The sequence below is a fragment of the Pimephales promelas genome, chromosome 14 (genome assembly GCF_988280905.1).
Source record: "Pimephales promelas chromosome 14, fPimPro1.hap1.1, whole genome shotgun sequence".
Taxonomy (NCBI): Eukaryota; Metazoa; Chordata; class Actinopteri; order Cypriniformes; family Leuciscidae; genus Pimephales; species Pimephales promelas.
In genome coordinates, this window is record NC_142782.1 from 7,873,737 (window position 1) to 7,891,100 (window position 17,364).

The window sequence follows — 17,364 nt, forward strand, 5'->3', positions numbered from 1 at the left end:
GTGATAAATCAATTGAAGTCTGTTGATAATTCTGGTAACACTTTATTTTATTGTCCTTGTTACTCATGTAATGTTACTCATTACTAAACCAAACCCTAACCTTATGTTAATTAATATTACTCTGCACTTAATGCTATAATTACACTTTAACAAGGACACCTTAAAATAATAGTAACATATTTCTGTATTCTACTTGCAAGAGTGTTTGGTTGAGTCTGAATCAAAGATAAAGTGTATTGTATTAGATGCATTATAATTCTGTATGTACTATGAAAATTTGATAAACACGATCTTACAACATTTTGCATTTCCATTTACAGTACAGAAGCCCCAAAGAGACACTTGGGTTCAATCCTACAGCAATCCTACTGGCATAATGTCGTTCTGGCAAGCGCATGTAATACGAACTTTTATCCCATTAACCCTCAGGTGCTCTTTGGTCAAAACAAAAAATTTTCTGTTTTGAAATTTTAAAAATCACAGCTTCATCGGAATGTTACAAAACTTGGTGACTTTTATGGCATTGGGTATGTGAACAAAAAAAAATTGAGGTCATGTGCTCTTCGGTCAAAAATGACTGACAGGAAATGAATGGGAAATTGACAAAAACACAAAAACTTTGAGAATTTTTGTGTGTACAATCTACAAATCGGCCACGATGCAGAAAAAAAGTGCTCAGCATTGAAGGGGTGACACTCTAAAACATCAAGAGTGCAAAACAGACATACCCACCCCTACACACACACATACACACACACTTTTATACACAAAAACACCAATAAATTGTGATTAAAGAAATCTGTTTTGAATATTTAAAAATCACAGCTTCTTCAGAAAATTACGAAACTTGGTGACTTTTATGGCATTGGGTATGTGAACACAAAAAAAATTGAGGTCATGATTCCAGCAATTTAAGTGGTCGTAAAAAAATTTGTCACTTTTGCTCTTCTGTCAAAAATGACGACCCATAGGAAATGAATGGGAAATTGACCAAAAAAAAATTCTCTGAATTTTTGTATTTACAATCTACAAATCGGCCACAATTCTAAAGAAAAAGTACACCACAGGAAAGGGGTGACACTCTACAACATCTACAGTCATGGTCAAAATTAATGGCACCCCTGGTAAATATGATGAAAACTGGCTGTAAAAAATAATTCTGCATTGTTTATCCTTTTGATCTTCCATTAAAAAAAATTGGCAAAATTATAACCTTTCATTGAAGTCAAAAAATTGAAAGTGGGGGTAAATCACACTATGAAATAAATGTTTTTCTCCAAAACACTCTGGCCATAATTATTGGCACCTTGTTACTAAAAACTTTTTGCAACCTCCTTTTGCCAAGATAACAGATCTGAGTCTTCTCCTATAATTCCTGATGAGTTTGGAGAACACCTGATCAGAGATCAGAGACCATTCCTCCATACAGGCTCTCTCCAGATCCTGCAGATTCCCAGATCCATGTTGGTGCTTCATCTCTTCAGTTCACTCCACTCATCAGGTCAGGGTCTGGGATGGTCATGGCAGAAGCTTCATTTTATGCTCCGTAACTAATTTTTGTGTTGATTTTGATTTTTGTTTTGGATCGTTGTCCTGATGGAAAATCCAACCACGGCCCATTATAAGATTTCTAGGAGAAGGCGTCAGGTTTTTATTTTTTATCTCTTTGTATTTGATAGAATCCATAACACCATGTATCTGAACAAGATGTCCAGGACCTCCAGCAAATAAATAGGCCCACAACATACAAGATCCAGCAGTATATTTAACCGTAGGCATGGGGTACTCTTCATCCCTGTTTGCACCAAACACATCTGCTGGGTTTGCTGCCAAAAAGCCCCTTTTTTAGTTTCATCTGACCATAGAATCCGGTCTCTTTTGAAGATCCAGTCGTGTCTGACACCTGAATATACTGGAGTTTGTTTTTGGATGAGCGAGGAGCATTTTTCTTAAAATCCTCTCAAACAACATGTGGGGATGTAGGGATTGTTTGATATTTTTTTATTTTAGGTTTTCTGACCGTAAGACTCAAGTAATCTCTGCAATTCTCCATCTGTGATCCTTGAAGTGTCTTTGGACACTCAAACTTTCATCCTCACCATCCATTAAGGCAAAATAGACACACGTCCTCTTCCTGGCAGAATCATAACATCTTTAGTTGATTATAACTTCTTAATTATTGCCCTGATGGTCAAAATGGGAATTTTCAATTCTTTAGCTATTTTCTTACATCCACTTTCTATTTTGTGAAGCTCAACAATCTTTTGATGCACATCAGAACCATGTTCTTTGGTTTTATTCATTGTGATGGATGATTCAGGGAATTTGACCTTTGTGCTTCCTAATATTTAAACTCCTTGAAACAAGAAGTCATAGCTGGACAATTTCATGTTCCTAGTCATCCTGATGTGCTTAAAAAAATAAATATTAATGGGAATGTACTTCAGAGATATTTTTCTCATAAAAAAATTCTAGGGGTGCCAACAATTATGGCCAGAGTGTTTTGGAGAAAAACATTTATTTCATAGTGTGATTTACCCCCACTTTCAATTCTTTTGCTTCAATGAAAGGTTAGAATTTTGCCATTTTTTTGAATGGAAGATCAAAAGGATAAACAATCCAGAATTATTTTTTACAGCCAGTTTTCATCATATTTACCAGGGGTGCCATTAATTTTGACCATGACTGCAGAGTGCAAAACAGACACACCCACCAACACACACACCCATACAAACACACTTTTATACACATACACACCAATAAATTTTGATTACAAAAAGTATGTTTTGAATTTTTAAAAATCACAGCTTCATCGCGATGTTACGAAACTTGGTGACCTTTATGGCATTATGTATGTGAACACATAAAAAAATTGAGGTCATGATCTGAGCATGCTAAGTGGTCTTAAAAAAAATAGTCACACTTGTGGTCTTTGGTCAAAAAATGACCCCATAGGAAATGAATGGGAAATTGTAAAAAAAAAAAAAATGAAAATAAAATTGTGAATATTTGTTTTTTGTCATTTTTTCTAAGAAATAGTTTTTGAGATTGTTTCAACTATATATACAAATCCACAAATCCAAAAAAACACATGTCATCTAGTGGTTACACTATGATTCTATGCTTTTTCTCTATACTGTAACCAGATGGTGCTAATTTTCTTCAAAAAATATTTTTTTTCTGAAGGCCTAGACTCTATATTAAACTAAAATACTGCATTAATACTGCATTCCATGGCAAAAATAAACCATAAATATTGCATAAATATTAATAAATTCAATTAAATTGTCTCAAAATACTAAATTAAAAAGAATAAATATTATAGAACAAAAATAAATTGCATTGGTTTTACTGGGATGGAGAAAGTTTCATTTTTAGGTGTCCGGTCACTTTTGACCGGGAAGATAACAAGTGTGACTCCGAAACGAAGAGCACCTGAGGGTTAACCATTTGCTATATAGTAGGGAGGTTAAGCCCAAAAAATAGGTCTTTGACTTCAAGTCATGATGCAAAGGTCTCCTTTGGTATGGAAGTACCTTAGGGTCATAGAAATAAATGTATCCTAAGACACAAGTGAGATCACACTTTTGTTCAAAAATGGCCGCCAATGCGCCGAAAATACTCTAGAGCCCATATCTTTCCTTCACGCTATAATGCCAAATTTAGTGTCAAAGTGTACATTTTTGGGGTCAAGGAATCCAATTGGTTTCAAGTTTAAAAAAAAAATAATTTTCCCCATACCATGACAATTGGGGGTAAATATGCACATTTCACGTAAAAATTAGAGATGGTGCTCACTGCGGAACATGAAATCCACAGGGAGGAGTCGGATCCAGATCCAACTCCTCCCACCTTACATACACCTAAACCTAACCAACTCCGCCCCCTGATCCCTAAACCGACCCCTAATCTCTAAACCCACCCCTAATCCTACCTATCTCCACCCCTTGGATCGTGATCCGACTCCTCCGAGTGGATCTCATGTTCTGCATTGTGGTGCTACTGAAAAATTATGTCATCAGTGTGACTTTAATTTTGTATTTAAGCAGTGCAGCTACTTCTGTACATTACATTTGTCCTAAGTAGCATGAGATTTCGACCAGTCAGGAGTAGCCTATAGCAAATCAGTTCCTGCAACAACACATCCCATCTTCACCAGGAGCTGTGACAGCTGTTGAAGGTCAGAGGTGACAGGTTAACACTTTAAGGTACGTATGACTTTCTTGTTAAATAGAAAAATGTTTTTAATGTTAGATAACTAATAACTCGCTAGATAGTTCACTATGGAAAAAAAAAAACCTTAGAGGGAAAACCTCTTCTCGAGAATACTAAAGGCAAAAATGATCCTTATAATTTGTCAAGTCAAGTCACATTTATTTATATAGCGCTTTTCACAATACAGATTGTATCAAAGCAGCTTCACAGTGATAACATGAAAGTAGTACAACACAGATCAATAATATTGTTAATATTAAATAATAAATAAATAACCCCGACTATGCAAGCCAAAAGCAAGGCAAAAGCAAGGCGACAGTGGCAAGGAACCAAAACTCCATCAGATTGGATGGAGAAGAAAACCTTTAAATTTGTATTAATTTAAATGCACTTGCTGCAGCTAGCAGACCTAGGCAAGGCAGCTTGCGCGCCTATTGGATGTTCTGCGGTAGAGCCCTGCGCTGGACTGTTTTCTTCATCCCGCCCACGTCCGCTGAATTTCTGACCATTACCGCCCGCTCCCGCAACGTATGTGCTCCACTCCCACCCGCTCCCGCAATATGTCCACTCCCGTCTGCACCCGCAAAACTCTGAGAATTTATTCCCGCACAATAATAGAGATGCATTGATTTTGTGTCTTCTCCCATCCCACAGTATTTCTATTGCTATTATTAAAGAGAATCATGGGGTTGTTTTTTTTGTTACCCTGGCCTGCATGTATTCTGACGCACTGATCAGGAAGATGAATAGTAGTCCAAATGTCAGACTTGCCTTGCTTAGGTTTTGTGCTGTAAATACCTCGTTTGAGGATCTTTTCCACATCATTTATTGACATCTCCATCATGTCGCTAGGCTACCTCCCGATCCCGCAGTTTTTTTTTAGCCACCCATTCCCACCCGCAGCAAAGTTCAAAGTGCCCTCTCCCGCGTGATTTGCGTTGGGTCCTGCGGGACCCGGCGGGACTCAATCCCAATGCAGCCCTCCACTCTGCGGCAACTGCTGCAACCTATCGAGGGACTGCTTGTGACGTAAGCACCAATGAGGGCGCCGGGGCCCGTCCCGTGCGAATGGGCGTGGCTTATGCCTATATAAGCCAGAGCTTGATAGGATGCTCCTTGGTTTTCACCGAGTGAAGCGAAACCAGATGGTAGCACAACCAAGTCTTGGTTTGAGGATGACCTTGTAGTCATTAGGCCCAAACTCAAGGCACGATGCGCTAACAGAAAGTGCGTGTAAGTCACCCACCCACTTGACTGAGGCGATAGCCAGGCGGTTTTCAATGAGAGATACGTAAGGTCCACAGACTGTAGAGGGTTGAAAGGGGCACCCTTCATGGCCTTAAAGACCAAGGAAAGGTCCCATATGGTAACCGAGGGGGGGATGAGGAGGGTTCATCCTTCTAGCTCCCCCGAGGAAGCGGACTATACAAGGTCGTTCCTACCCAGTGACTGGCCATGCGAATGTTTGAAAAGAGCAGCAATAGCCGCCACATTTACCTTGAGCATGGATGGGGATCTGCCCTTATCCAAGAGCTCCTGTAGGAAGGAGAGAACCTCCGATAATTCACAATCTTGTGGATCAGGGTTGCGGGCTGAGCACCAACTTGAGAACACTGACCACTTGGAAGCATAAAGCCGTCTAGTAGAGGGCGCTCTAGCTTGCGTAATCGTGTTTAACACACCGTCGGGGAGACTCATGGGTACCCGTTGATGGCCCACACATGCAGAGCCCAAAGCTCGAGTCGTGCCAAATCGTCCCCACGGCCTGTGAGAGGAGATCTCTCCTCAATGGGACAGGCCACGCAGCCAAGCTCTGAAGCTGCAACAGCTCCGGAAACCAAACTTGGTTCGGCCAGAACTGTGCTACTAGAAGCACAGAGGAACCATTCTCCCTGATATGCTTGATTACCTGTGGTAACAGCATGATCACAGGGAAAGCATAGAGAGGGCCGCTGGGCCAGTGATGGGCCAGCACGTCCTTGTTCTTTGTGAAGCATATTGGACACTAAGTGTTGTCTTGAGACACAAAGAGGCCGACTTCTGCTGTACCAAAGGTGTCCCACAACAGCTGAACTGTCTGAGGGTGGAAAGACCATTCCCCTAGGGGAACGTTGTCCCTGGACAGCTTGTCTGGACCCACATTCAGATGGCCTGGCACACGCACCGCTCTCAACGAGAGTAGGTTGCGCTGAACACATACAAGCAGGCGTTCTGCCAGTGCATGAAGGTTCCGTGATCTCAGACCACCCTGGCGATTTATGTAGGAAACCACCGACATGTTGTCCGTGCGGCCCTTTAGAGGGGGAAGAAAGAACCGCAAGGTATTCTCAACCGCCTTCATCTCTAGACAGTTTATGCGCAAGCTCTTATCTTGTCTTGACCACAGGCCAAAAGTCGGTCTGCCATTGTAGAGGGCGTCCCAGCCCAAATTGGAGGCATCTGTCGAAACCACTTTCAGTTTCGAGATTACCCCCAGGTTTACACCTGTCTGATACCAGTCGACCGCCTCACAGGGCTCCAGAGCTGTGATACAGTTCTGAGTTACCTTGAGACATAAACGACCAGATGCCCGTGCTCAACGCGGGACCCGCATCTTCAGCCAGTGCTGTAAAGGCTGTAAAGGCGAAGCAGAAATTATTAAAGGGATAGTTCACTTTGAAATTAATTTTTGTTATGTTTTAGATTATCTCAAGTGCATCCAAAATTTAGGTGTTTTTATTTCCGCAGTAGTTTCATTTTTTTATATTTTTAGGTCAAACCATTTGTGTCTATCAGTTATATAATGGAGGTCTATGGAGTCCACCTCAAAAAGCATGCACAGAGAAGTCCAAATTAAACATGATCGAAACGAGCAGTTTGTGTGAGAAAACGAACAGTATTTATATTGTTTTTACCTCGTTACCACAGCCACAAAGCGCCTGCGCCCTCAGATCACTTGGACGTGGCTGTGGTTACAAGAGGTAAAACGATATAAATACTGTTCGTTTTCTCACACAAACCACTCGTTTCGTGTCTTTGGCCATCAATGTGTACTTACATTTACGAGTCATTAAATCATGTTTTATTTGGACTTCTCTGTGCATGCTCTTTGAGGTGGACCCCATAGACCTCCATCATATGACTGATAGACTCAAACAGTTTGACCTAAAAAATTAAACTACTGTGGAAACAAAGACACCTACATCTTGGATGCCCTTGAGGTAAGCCAAAACATATCAAAAATTAATTTCCAAGTGAACTATCCCTCTATCCCTTTAAGTTGTCAATGGACTGTGTGTTTGGCATGCTTTTTTTGATAAAAAAAATTGTATACTTCACCTCCAATTAAGGACAACATTCAGACTGATCTCATGAAGTAGCGTGTGTATGACACGCCAATTCGTATTTCCATTTTTGGCGTGCTATCAAGACGCATAATCGCCTTTCAGCGTGTTTATGAACGCCGTTGACTTAACGTTATATAAATATATGAGTTACCTCAACCTCATCCCTAAACCTAACCATCACTGGGGTTAATGGCATTTATGACTGTTCCCTTACCATCCTAGGTAAAAAAAAGATATGACTTACCTCAACCCCATCCCTAAACTTAACCGTCACTGGGGTTAATGGCATTTATGACTGGAGATTTGACTGTGTGTACAGACACGCGGAATGACGCAGACGTTACCCAGACAGCAAACTGACATTGAATCAACGTGGAAACGACGTCTCTCATGACATTGAAACAACGTTGATTTGCTCATCGAATTAACGTTGAACCAACGTCAGACGCGGCATTCTTCAAAGCTAAATGAAATCGAAAATTGGTTTGCTTTCATAACGTTGAAACAACGCGTTGATTTCAAGTTGATTTTCCGTTAGTTTTGAAAGAATGACGCGTCTGACGTTGGTTCAACGTTAATTCGATGAGCAAAACAATGTCAGATCAACGTTGTTTCGATGTCATATTTCCACGTTGATTGAATGTCAGTTTGCTATCTGGGTAATGGCGTAGACATATACGCATACACGCGGATAGCTCAAAATGCGTAGAGATAACAAGCCACCTGACTCGAAAGTGGTGTATATGTTTACGCAAAAGTCATGATGTCATGTTGCAACATTATTGTTTTCTAGTTTTGGAACCTACTTTATTGGACTCCTTGACCACAACAATGTACACGTTGATACCAAATTTTTCATTATAGCTATAACAGAAGCAAAGATGTGGGCTTCTCAAGTATGATTGGTGGCCATTTTAAAAAAAAATGTGCATATATAAGAAACAAAATGTGATCTCACTTGTGTCTTAGGATAAATTTATTTCTATGGCCATAAGGTACTTCCTTACCAAAGTTGACCTTTGCATCATGACTTGAAGTCAAAAGTCACTTAACCTCTCTACTAATATGTTTGAATTCAAATTTGATGGTATGTTATACTCCTGAGACCATATTATACTTTTTTCCTTTGTAAAGAACATGATATTTTAGTGAATTTGTTTGGTTTCATAACAACAGCTTCCACTCCTTAAAAAATATTGACATTAACTGAATTATCAAATTTAGCACTCTTATGGAAATATTATGATATTTGAAATTATTATTAAAAATGTGACTCGTTTTTTAAATTGAGCGTCATAAATAAACATCTCAGGAAAACCTTATGGAGTTTCAAATCAGAATATGAAAACAGGGCATTGATTTCATACATGTCCACATAGAGGACACCAGGACTTGTTTATCAGGCATTTTGGGACACACAACAAGTAAATAAGGAAAGAAATGCTATATCAACATTAGTGTTGTCTAATCAATTAATCGCATAGGCCTATAACATAAAAGTTTGTGTTTATATAATATACCGGTATGTGTGAGTGCGTGTCTGTTTATACACACCTGACAGACACACACACACACACACACACACACACATATATATATATATATATATATATATAGCACAAACTTTTATGTTAGATGTGATCAATGGGCTCTATGCACGGCGGTATTTCCGGTGAAGGATTAAGGATGCTCGATGACTTCCGATCGTATAGAGTCCAATGCAATACAGAGAATTTATATTGAATTTTATAGTCCATGGTTATAATAAAGAAAACAAATAAAACAGACACCCCTCGTTGTGTTTATGCTTCTTTTTAAAATTATATTAAATAAACATAACTATATATAAAATTACATCTAAACGTATGTACGTTTCGTTTCAAAGACGGGAGGACAGTAAATTTTGAAGACTCTGCCATAATCCCGTTTTCCTCGGTTCTCCTCCGCTTTAATCTACACAACCGGAAATGGACGAGCATCCTTGCGTCAAATGCGGAACTTATGCGTGCATATAGACGAATCCGGCGAAACTACCGGAAGTAAGCGGGGCGCCATTACTGAGCTGTTGCTGGGTAGCGTTGCGCCATTGCCTCCTATTGTTTTAGTTGCAACTTACGTCCACTGGAATAAACAGCCCGCGATTTACGACTGTCACTAACGTTACAACGTTACCAGTTCCAGTCTGTGCCACGTCAGACTGGGGAGATGATGTCCCCCATGTCGGACCGACAGGGGACGCTGTATCTGAGAATGAGATTATTTGTAAGTTGACCGTCATGACTCCGACACAACACAATACAGACAAACTTGTGTTGTGATATTATATATGTCTTTACTCATGTCAACTCAGGCAAAAAGCAGTTTTCATGTCAACTCTTCTTATGTTTCTTTTAACAGACGTCGGTTGCTGCAGCTATGAAGTCGGCAGGAAGCTCGGTGAAGGAGGATTTGGAAGCGTTTATGCTGGGACTCGCTTGAAAGATGGCCTTAAGGTATCACTTATTTTACTTGCATTATCTATCAGCGTATATTAGAATAACTCTTCTTTCAAGCATTCTCAGTGTATCTTATGTTCACTACTTAGAGCACCTGACCTCTCAGACCTTTTTAAATCGTTAGACATGCTCTACATGATTAGAATTTAAATTCATGAAACTGAACACGTCTGTTCAAGGTTGATGGCTGAAATATGAACTGCACACACATTGTAAATAATTCTAACTCAAATCCATTTTTTGTTTTGTTGATTAGGTGGCGCTGAAATTCGCTGATACCGCGGGTATTGAGTGGATCAACATTGTAAGTACTCTGTTTCTCTCAGTTCATTTTTTCAATGGACAAACTGCTATTGTCTGTAGTTTAGTAGTGTTCTACATCTTTTCTCCATGTACAGTAAGATCATAAGAATTGTCTTTCTTCTAGGAGGATAATCCTGAACCCGTTCCTCTAGAGATCGGTCTGCTAATTCTCGCCAACAAAGGCCCCAGGGTTCCCCAGATCATCCAGCTTCTGGACTGGGACGAAGAGCCAAATCGATACATTATGGTTTTAGAGTTCCCTACACCCTGCGAGAGCTTGATCGAATATCTAGACCGGCACGACTACTACATCGAAGAGAACGTGGCAAAGGTTATAATGCATCAGGCAGCAGTCGCAGCTCAAACATGCTGCCAACGTGGTGTGTTGCATCGCGACATAAAGTTAGAAAACCTCCTGATCAACCCGGAGACGCTGGATGTCAAATTGATTGACTTTGGATGCGGAGAAATCCTGACCGATCGGGGATACACGTCCTTTGCTGGTTTGTATTATTCCACAGAGCTGTAATGTGGGTCTCAAACTTAGATGACGGGCCAGAAGCCGTCAAGGTCTTACAAAGTATCATGTAATGGGATCCACCATTGTGAATCAATAGCATCAAATCATTTCTTGCATGCTAATACTTTTTTTTATCTTTTTTCCAGGCACAGAAGAGTACTGCCCCCCTGAGTATAAGTTATTCGGCCTATATCACGGGAAACAAGCGACAGTGTGGTCACTCGGGGTCCTCATGTTTACACTGGTGTGTGGAGAATTTCCAACTTCAGAAGACTTGGATATGCTAAATGACAACATCTGGACAAGAGATGGCGTATCACAAGGTGAGATCTACATTTCAGCAAAGATCACTTGCAATTCTAAATCATATAAAGTAGAACAAAGTAATATAAATGGTTGTGTGGGTAATGCAGTAATATTTAGATATTTCAGCTTAGACTCTTAATCAAAGAGAGCAAGTGTGGAGTTTAAGGTAATAATAGGACTTCTCTTCTCTTTCTTCACAGAATGCTGCAAATTACTTTGCTCTCTCCTACAAAGACACCCATCAAAGCAGCTTAAATTGGATGTTGTCTGTCTCCACAAGTGGTTTAAGTACTTCATATATAGATTTTATGAAGAAAGATCAGAAGACCTTCTACAGAAAGACTTACCACCCGCTGTTAAGGATTTTTAAAAACTCTTTATAAATAAACCACAGATTTGACTTTTAAACAACTGCATTGTCGACTGAAAATCTATTAAAACTTAATTTCGTGAGACAATAACTGTAGTATTTTAAATCTCACAGAGTTTCTCCTTTGAACGTTACTATTAATAATTGCGTCATGACCAAATACAACCAGAAACAATTGTTCAGTCTTGTTTGTGAAAGTTAATTCCTCGCGACCTGTTTTCAATTGTGTGGCGATTTGCACAGCCCGGCCAAGCAGCGCACGAAACAGGCATTTTTCTCAATTCCCGCTAAGAGAGGAATGGGAAAGTTGCCCTCCGCATTATGGCGGCGCCTGAAGATTTGTCTGGTCGTACGACGTGTATGATGTCATTGACATTTTTAAAGGGTAACTAAACCCTGGTCAGAGCCTGACTCCACCCACTGGCAATATTTGAAAAATGCTGGAAAACTGGGCAGAGCCCAGCGGAGGGGGGCATGCACCTGAGACTCATTGCTTTGTATGGAACTTGCTACGTCACCAACAACCGCTGTGTCACGTACCACCGCAAACATCCAATAGGAAAATTCAACTGCAGTAGCCACCGTTCAACCTGAAGAGGGCAGCACTAAGACGTTTTTACACCATATATTGTAGAAATAGAACACTTTATAAACAAATGCCAAAAAAGTTACTCGAATCAATGACTGGTATTAATAAAGATCCATTCTTACAGATCATTAACTAAAAAAAGTTGGTTAAGTGTTTAGTTACTCTTTAAAGACTTTTTAAAACAAAAAGTGACTCTAAAAAATCCAACACCCAGCAATGTGTAATTGCTTTGCATCTCCTTTCGAATACAACGTTCAAATTACTAGACAAAAAATAATATCCTTCCAGAGAAAAGTGTATTTTGAGGGGTATAACTCCATAGACCTCCATTTTCATCATGTGAGCGCCCTCATATGTCGAACTGCAACCAGTTCAGGACCCAGAAGTTTACTGATAATGGGAGTTCTCCCCATTTTAGATATTCTTTGGTTTGATCTTCAATTTCACAAAGATCACTTCTGTATCATAAAAAAACAGAACAAACAAACAGTGCACATCGTCTCCTTCCACAGACTCCGAGTCATCGGGACCCAGGTTGAGACATCCTTTCCAGTGATATACTAGCAAGATGAACCGCTGCAACCTAAGAGTCTGCCGGGTCAATTGAGAGGAGGTTTGGGGACTATTGAAGGCTATTGGTCGCTGTAGATATCAAACTGCCTCCCATGAAGGTAATTCTTCTATTTTTCCACCACCCAGACCACAGCCAGACACGCTTTTTCTGATGTGGAGTAATTTAGTTCTGCTCCTCGTAATGTCCTTGAAACATATGCTATTGCTCCTTCCCCCTCAGGTGTTTGCTGGGTGAGAATATCTCCCAATCCCACATCACTGGCACCTGTATGCTCCTGAAGAGGTTGGTTGAGGTCAGGCTGCATCAATACAGGTGGGTCTTGCAACAGAGTTTGCCAGGACCTTCTCCATAAGCCTCTGGAAGTGGCTGCAGCATTTCTGAGCCGGCATGAAACAGAATTGGAATAGCCCCTGGTTGGTGATAAATGCAGTTTTCTCTTTACTCTCTTCCTCCAGATCCACCTGACTACAGATCCAATGTGCTGAACCAGGTGGCGCCATCCATGGATTCCAGGATGTCATGAATAAGCGGCATTGGATAAGCTTCAGGTATGGTCTCTCTGTTAAGTCTCCTATAGTCCACACAGAACCTGGGGACGAGGACTACGGGTGATGACCATGGAGAGAAGGATGGCTCAATGATGCGGTCACTTGCTGGAAACCATCAGATCTCCTTTGAGGCGTGTCATGATCTGTTGAAGAACGAAAACTAAATCATCATGATTGTCTTTCATGATAATGAAGTATTTTTTAGTGAGACACTGAAATGTCGGCAACCAAAAATATTCAGGATTCAACAATAGACCCTGACACATTTAAAGGGATAATTCACCCAATAGTTAAAATTCACAACTACCAATTTGACACTTCAAAAAGTCCATAAAGAGATTAATGAGCGGTTTAGTCCAAAACTTTTCTGAAGAGACTGAATCGCTTTGAATTTAGGCTTTTATTCTGAAGATCTTTTATTTGGGACGTCACGAGGGCGAGTGATTTTGGACAGATTTTTGGGTGAACTATCCCTTTAAAACGTGTCACCGCGAGAAGCGCTAATGAAATGTCACCGCTATGGTCCTTGATTTTGGCCCTACAAAACTATTTCGTCCAAAACTGAAAATGAATCTCCACCACTTTACTACTTGTTACAGCACAATATAAACATCAAAAGATATTTAAAGCAGCGCTCAGTAAGACTGGGAACTTCTTTGCTGTTTTCTCGCAGGTTTCTCTCTCGAGCTCCCCCTACAGTTTCGTAGTATATATATATATGAGAAAACTGTCGCAAACTCGTTGTCAACTCCCCCCCTCCCATCTCGTTCAGGCCATGTGCATTTGTTTTCAGAGAAGCCGGCGAACATAGGCGTCATAGGCGAACGACAGGGTCGATTTTGTCCCCACCACTTTTGAAACATCTCGCGGCACAGATGTACCAATGCAAATAGATCATCTCCAGTTAACAGCATTCGTTTCATTTGTTTGTTAAATAACAGGCGATCTAGCACTGAAATGTGTTACCTTCTCTCAGAAACGCGCTTCAATCCGTGGCGGAGATTCTTTCCGGTGAAATCAGAAATCAAAATGCACACAAACGTGTCCCTTTTTCTCATGGGTTCTAATTCCGCTCTCGTATATTTTTTCCCCCTCATCAAAACATGTAAAACCACTGATAAACATTATATCAATTCAACCACTGATAAAAATTATTGGTTTTGATGAGGGGCAAAAAAAAAACTATTCGAGTGTAGAATTCTACCTCTGGAGTCTGGACGGACCATCACTGTATGCTATCAAGGGCGTATATTTTCTATATACTCACTATACTCGGACATTGTGCTTATTTTTATTTATGTGCATCAGGAAGCTACAGGACATCGTCTTTCAAAACATGACCCACTCGAAAGAGAAAAAAAGAATGAATGCGTTATTGTAGCCTACCCAGCACTTTTGAAAATGCCCTTCCGAATGCGTCTCTGTCCCCAGCACATTTCAAACCAAACTGACGCCCGAGCAATGTCCACTGAGGTATGTATGATTCTCAGAACAATATTATTATGTTGAGATAGTGTATATTTTTATTGTGTTACCAAACGTAATCAGTAACATTATGGTTAAAAATCAATACCATAAGAAATATTTACGCTATTTATTTATTTTTAGTTTAGCCTATATAGCTACTTAGATTATGCATTATCAAAATAAATGTTACGTTACATTCTTCTATCATTTTTCTGGTGATCCGAGTTGTCTATCGTAACGATTGACCAAAGAAAGTCAAACACGTTTTGTTTATTACAAGTTTGTTTATTTTATTATTGAAGCTTGAGACCGGTGGTACTGGTGGTCTGGAGTGCCCCTTACTCGGAGTTGATGACACTTGCCAACGCTTGTAGCTAAAAGGGAAAAAGAAAATGTATCAATCTTTTATCAACATCATTTATACACAAGGTCAAACTAGCACAGAGTTGCATGTGTGAAGTTGCAATGCAATTTCTCGTTTACTTATAGTTCTGTTTGTGTAAATGTGATTAAATAAATATAAAAAGTTGCATTATTAGCTAGCAGCTCTCGTGTCGGTTTATATCAAGTCAGCACAGTATATAACGTTACTAATTCTGAGGCTGACGACAAGCTACTAATGCATAATTTGTAGAATTTCATATCGATTTATAGGCGATCTGAGAAACACAAATAAACCCTGATAGAGGAACGGACAAAACACTAACTTACAGAAAACAAGCAAGTTTGTTTGCTAATGAAAATGCTAACATCTAAGTTACAGTATCTGACGTACTAGTAAGCCGGTAACAGACAGCGAGCATCATAAAAAAACAAAAACAAACAGACAATAGCAAACATCCCGACTCACGAGGTCACAATTACAAGAAATACAAACATTAAACACAGTTTATTATAAAGATACTTACAAGTGCAACAGCAAGTCCAGGTCAGCATCGGTTTTGCAGGCTTCGCTTTCTTTCAGTTCTCTCTATTCTGAAAAAGCCGGTCCGCTTTCTCTTTCTTTGTTCCTCTGATAAACACGTCCGAGCTTTCTTCTTCTTCTTTTACATCAGCCATCACGAAAACTTGAAGAACTCAATATCTAGCGTTACCTTTTTCTTATAGCTAGCCGGCTACTGGATGGATGGGGACGTGTACGCATGCGTGTGCTCGTATAGTGCCGTAAAGCAATTCGTTACCTCGCGAGACCTGAAATCTCACGATACTTCCTAACACTGAGGCCGGCGAGCCACCGGCCCAAAGTTGCAAGGGTGGTTTTGCGGCTCACAGGCACCAGGGGGGTGCGAGACGATCACCATTCAACACGAATTCAGTAATATAAACATTACAATGACTCCAAAGCTGTTCAATTAAGGTAAAAAAAGTTACTTAGTTCTGCTTTAATCGCTCAATACAAAACGTCAATACAAAACACCTTGTAAACAATTTAATGAAACATTAGTGATCTTAGGAAAATCATTAAATGTCCACAAACTCAAGAAAAAAACTGCGATTAAAGCTGTATCGGTATTTATAGACGTAAACCATTGTCGGTAATGATATAAAAGTGTTCGATATAGCGCTCAATATTTTCATTAAAATGTGCACGCTTCGCCCGTAGATCTTGGTTCATTTGAATTCGCCACAAAAGTATTTCTCCGTTATTAACCGCAGATCTCTGTTAGATCAAACAGCGCTGGCGTGGAAACCAGGAGAAACATTGTGCAGTGAATAATCTAGATATAGGTTTTAAGTCCACAGATCAGCAACATTCACCATGGATTTAATGTAGTAACACTAACTGTAACCATTAAAAGTTTGGCAGAAATAGTAAAATGCTTTCAAGTAGGTGTAACAGCCTTTTCCAGCACTTCGAAACTCAAATATTATCATATTTACATGTTATTTTTAATGTAATGACCAAATCATAATTTGTTAATCCTTCAAAGGTTACCCCCATTCATTAAACTAAAAGTTTCAAGACTCTCACTTATTTAAAATTAATTTTTCTTTTAATAAATTATAATTTTTTAAATCAAGGAAAAGTCTCTAGCATTTCTTTCTTTTTGCTGTATCAAAAACGTACGATCCGCGTCACCACTGTGTCCTATCAAACCAAACCGCGACACCACTGTGTCCTATCAAACCGAACTGTGAATTTTGTGAACATTACACCCCTACTTATTACAGTTGCTGATCTACCTCAAAGTTTGACATTGTTCTACGTTTACACTTTTTTTTTATTGCACACATTTTGTAACATTTTAAGTTCAAGAGTTTCTTTAACACATACCTTTTAACACATAAAGAACTTTTCTTCTTCTCTTTTTAAAAAAAAGAAAGAAATGAAACATTATAACGTGATAATTTTTTTTAGCTATATCGCACAGCACTCCATAGAGACGAGCAGTTCGATAAATATATGCACTATTTCATATTTATTATATTTTTACTTAAACTGTTGTCTTTATCATTCTGGGCTGCCTGCAACTAACGATTATTTTGATAATCAATTAATCGGACGATTATTTTTTCGATTAATCGATTAATCGGATAAAAAAATATATTTCATTTATTTGTTTATTATAACTAAATAAAACCCTAAAAACCACAGTCTTTTGTGTGTTAAACAATCTACTTAATACAGACAACTTCATTATAAAGAAAAA

At 39.4% G+C, this 17,364-nt stretch overlaps 1 protein-coding gene across 1 annotated transcript; it reads left to right on the forward strand.

Annotated features, from left to right (window-relative positions):
• The first annotated feature begins 6,780 nt into the window (after window positions 1-6,780).
• On the forward strand, window positions 6,781-13,410 carry LOC148973647 (serine/threonine-protein kinase pim-2-like). Its single transcript, XM_089119197.1, has 9 exons — window positions 6,781-6,831; window positions 9,647-9,803; window positions 9,939-10,033; window positions 10,293-10,340; window positions 10,464-10,842; window positions 11,006-11,182; window positions 11,366-11,453; window positions 12,918-12,990; window positions 13,276-13,410. Exons 1-9 carry the CDS (start codon window positions 6,781-6,783, stop codon window positions 13,408-13,410), a joined length of 1,203 nt encoding a protein of 400 aa, XP_088975323.1.
• The last annotated feature ends 3,954 nt before the right edge of the window (window positions 13,411-17,364 follow it).

Bases quoted from the DNA above. Each gene is read 5' to 3' on its own strand.
- LOC148973647 (XM_089119197.1), top strand. From the start codon at position 6,781: ATGCCCGTGCTCAACGCGGGACCCGCATCTTCAGCCAGTGCTGTAAAG. The intron at 10,341-10,463 runs GTAAGTACTCTG...TCTTTCTTCTAG, and splicing joins GTATTGAGTGGATCAACATT to GAGGATAATCCTGAACCCGT. The intron at 11,183-11,365 runs GTGAGATCTACA...CTTTCTTCACAG, and splicing joins AAGAGATGGCGTATCACAAG to AATGCTGCAAATTACTTTGC.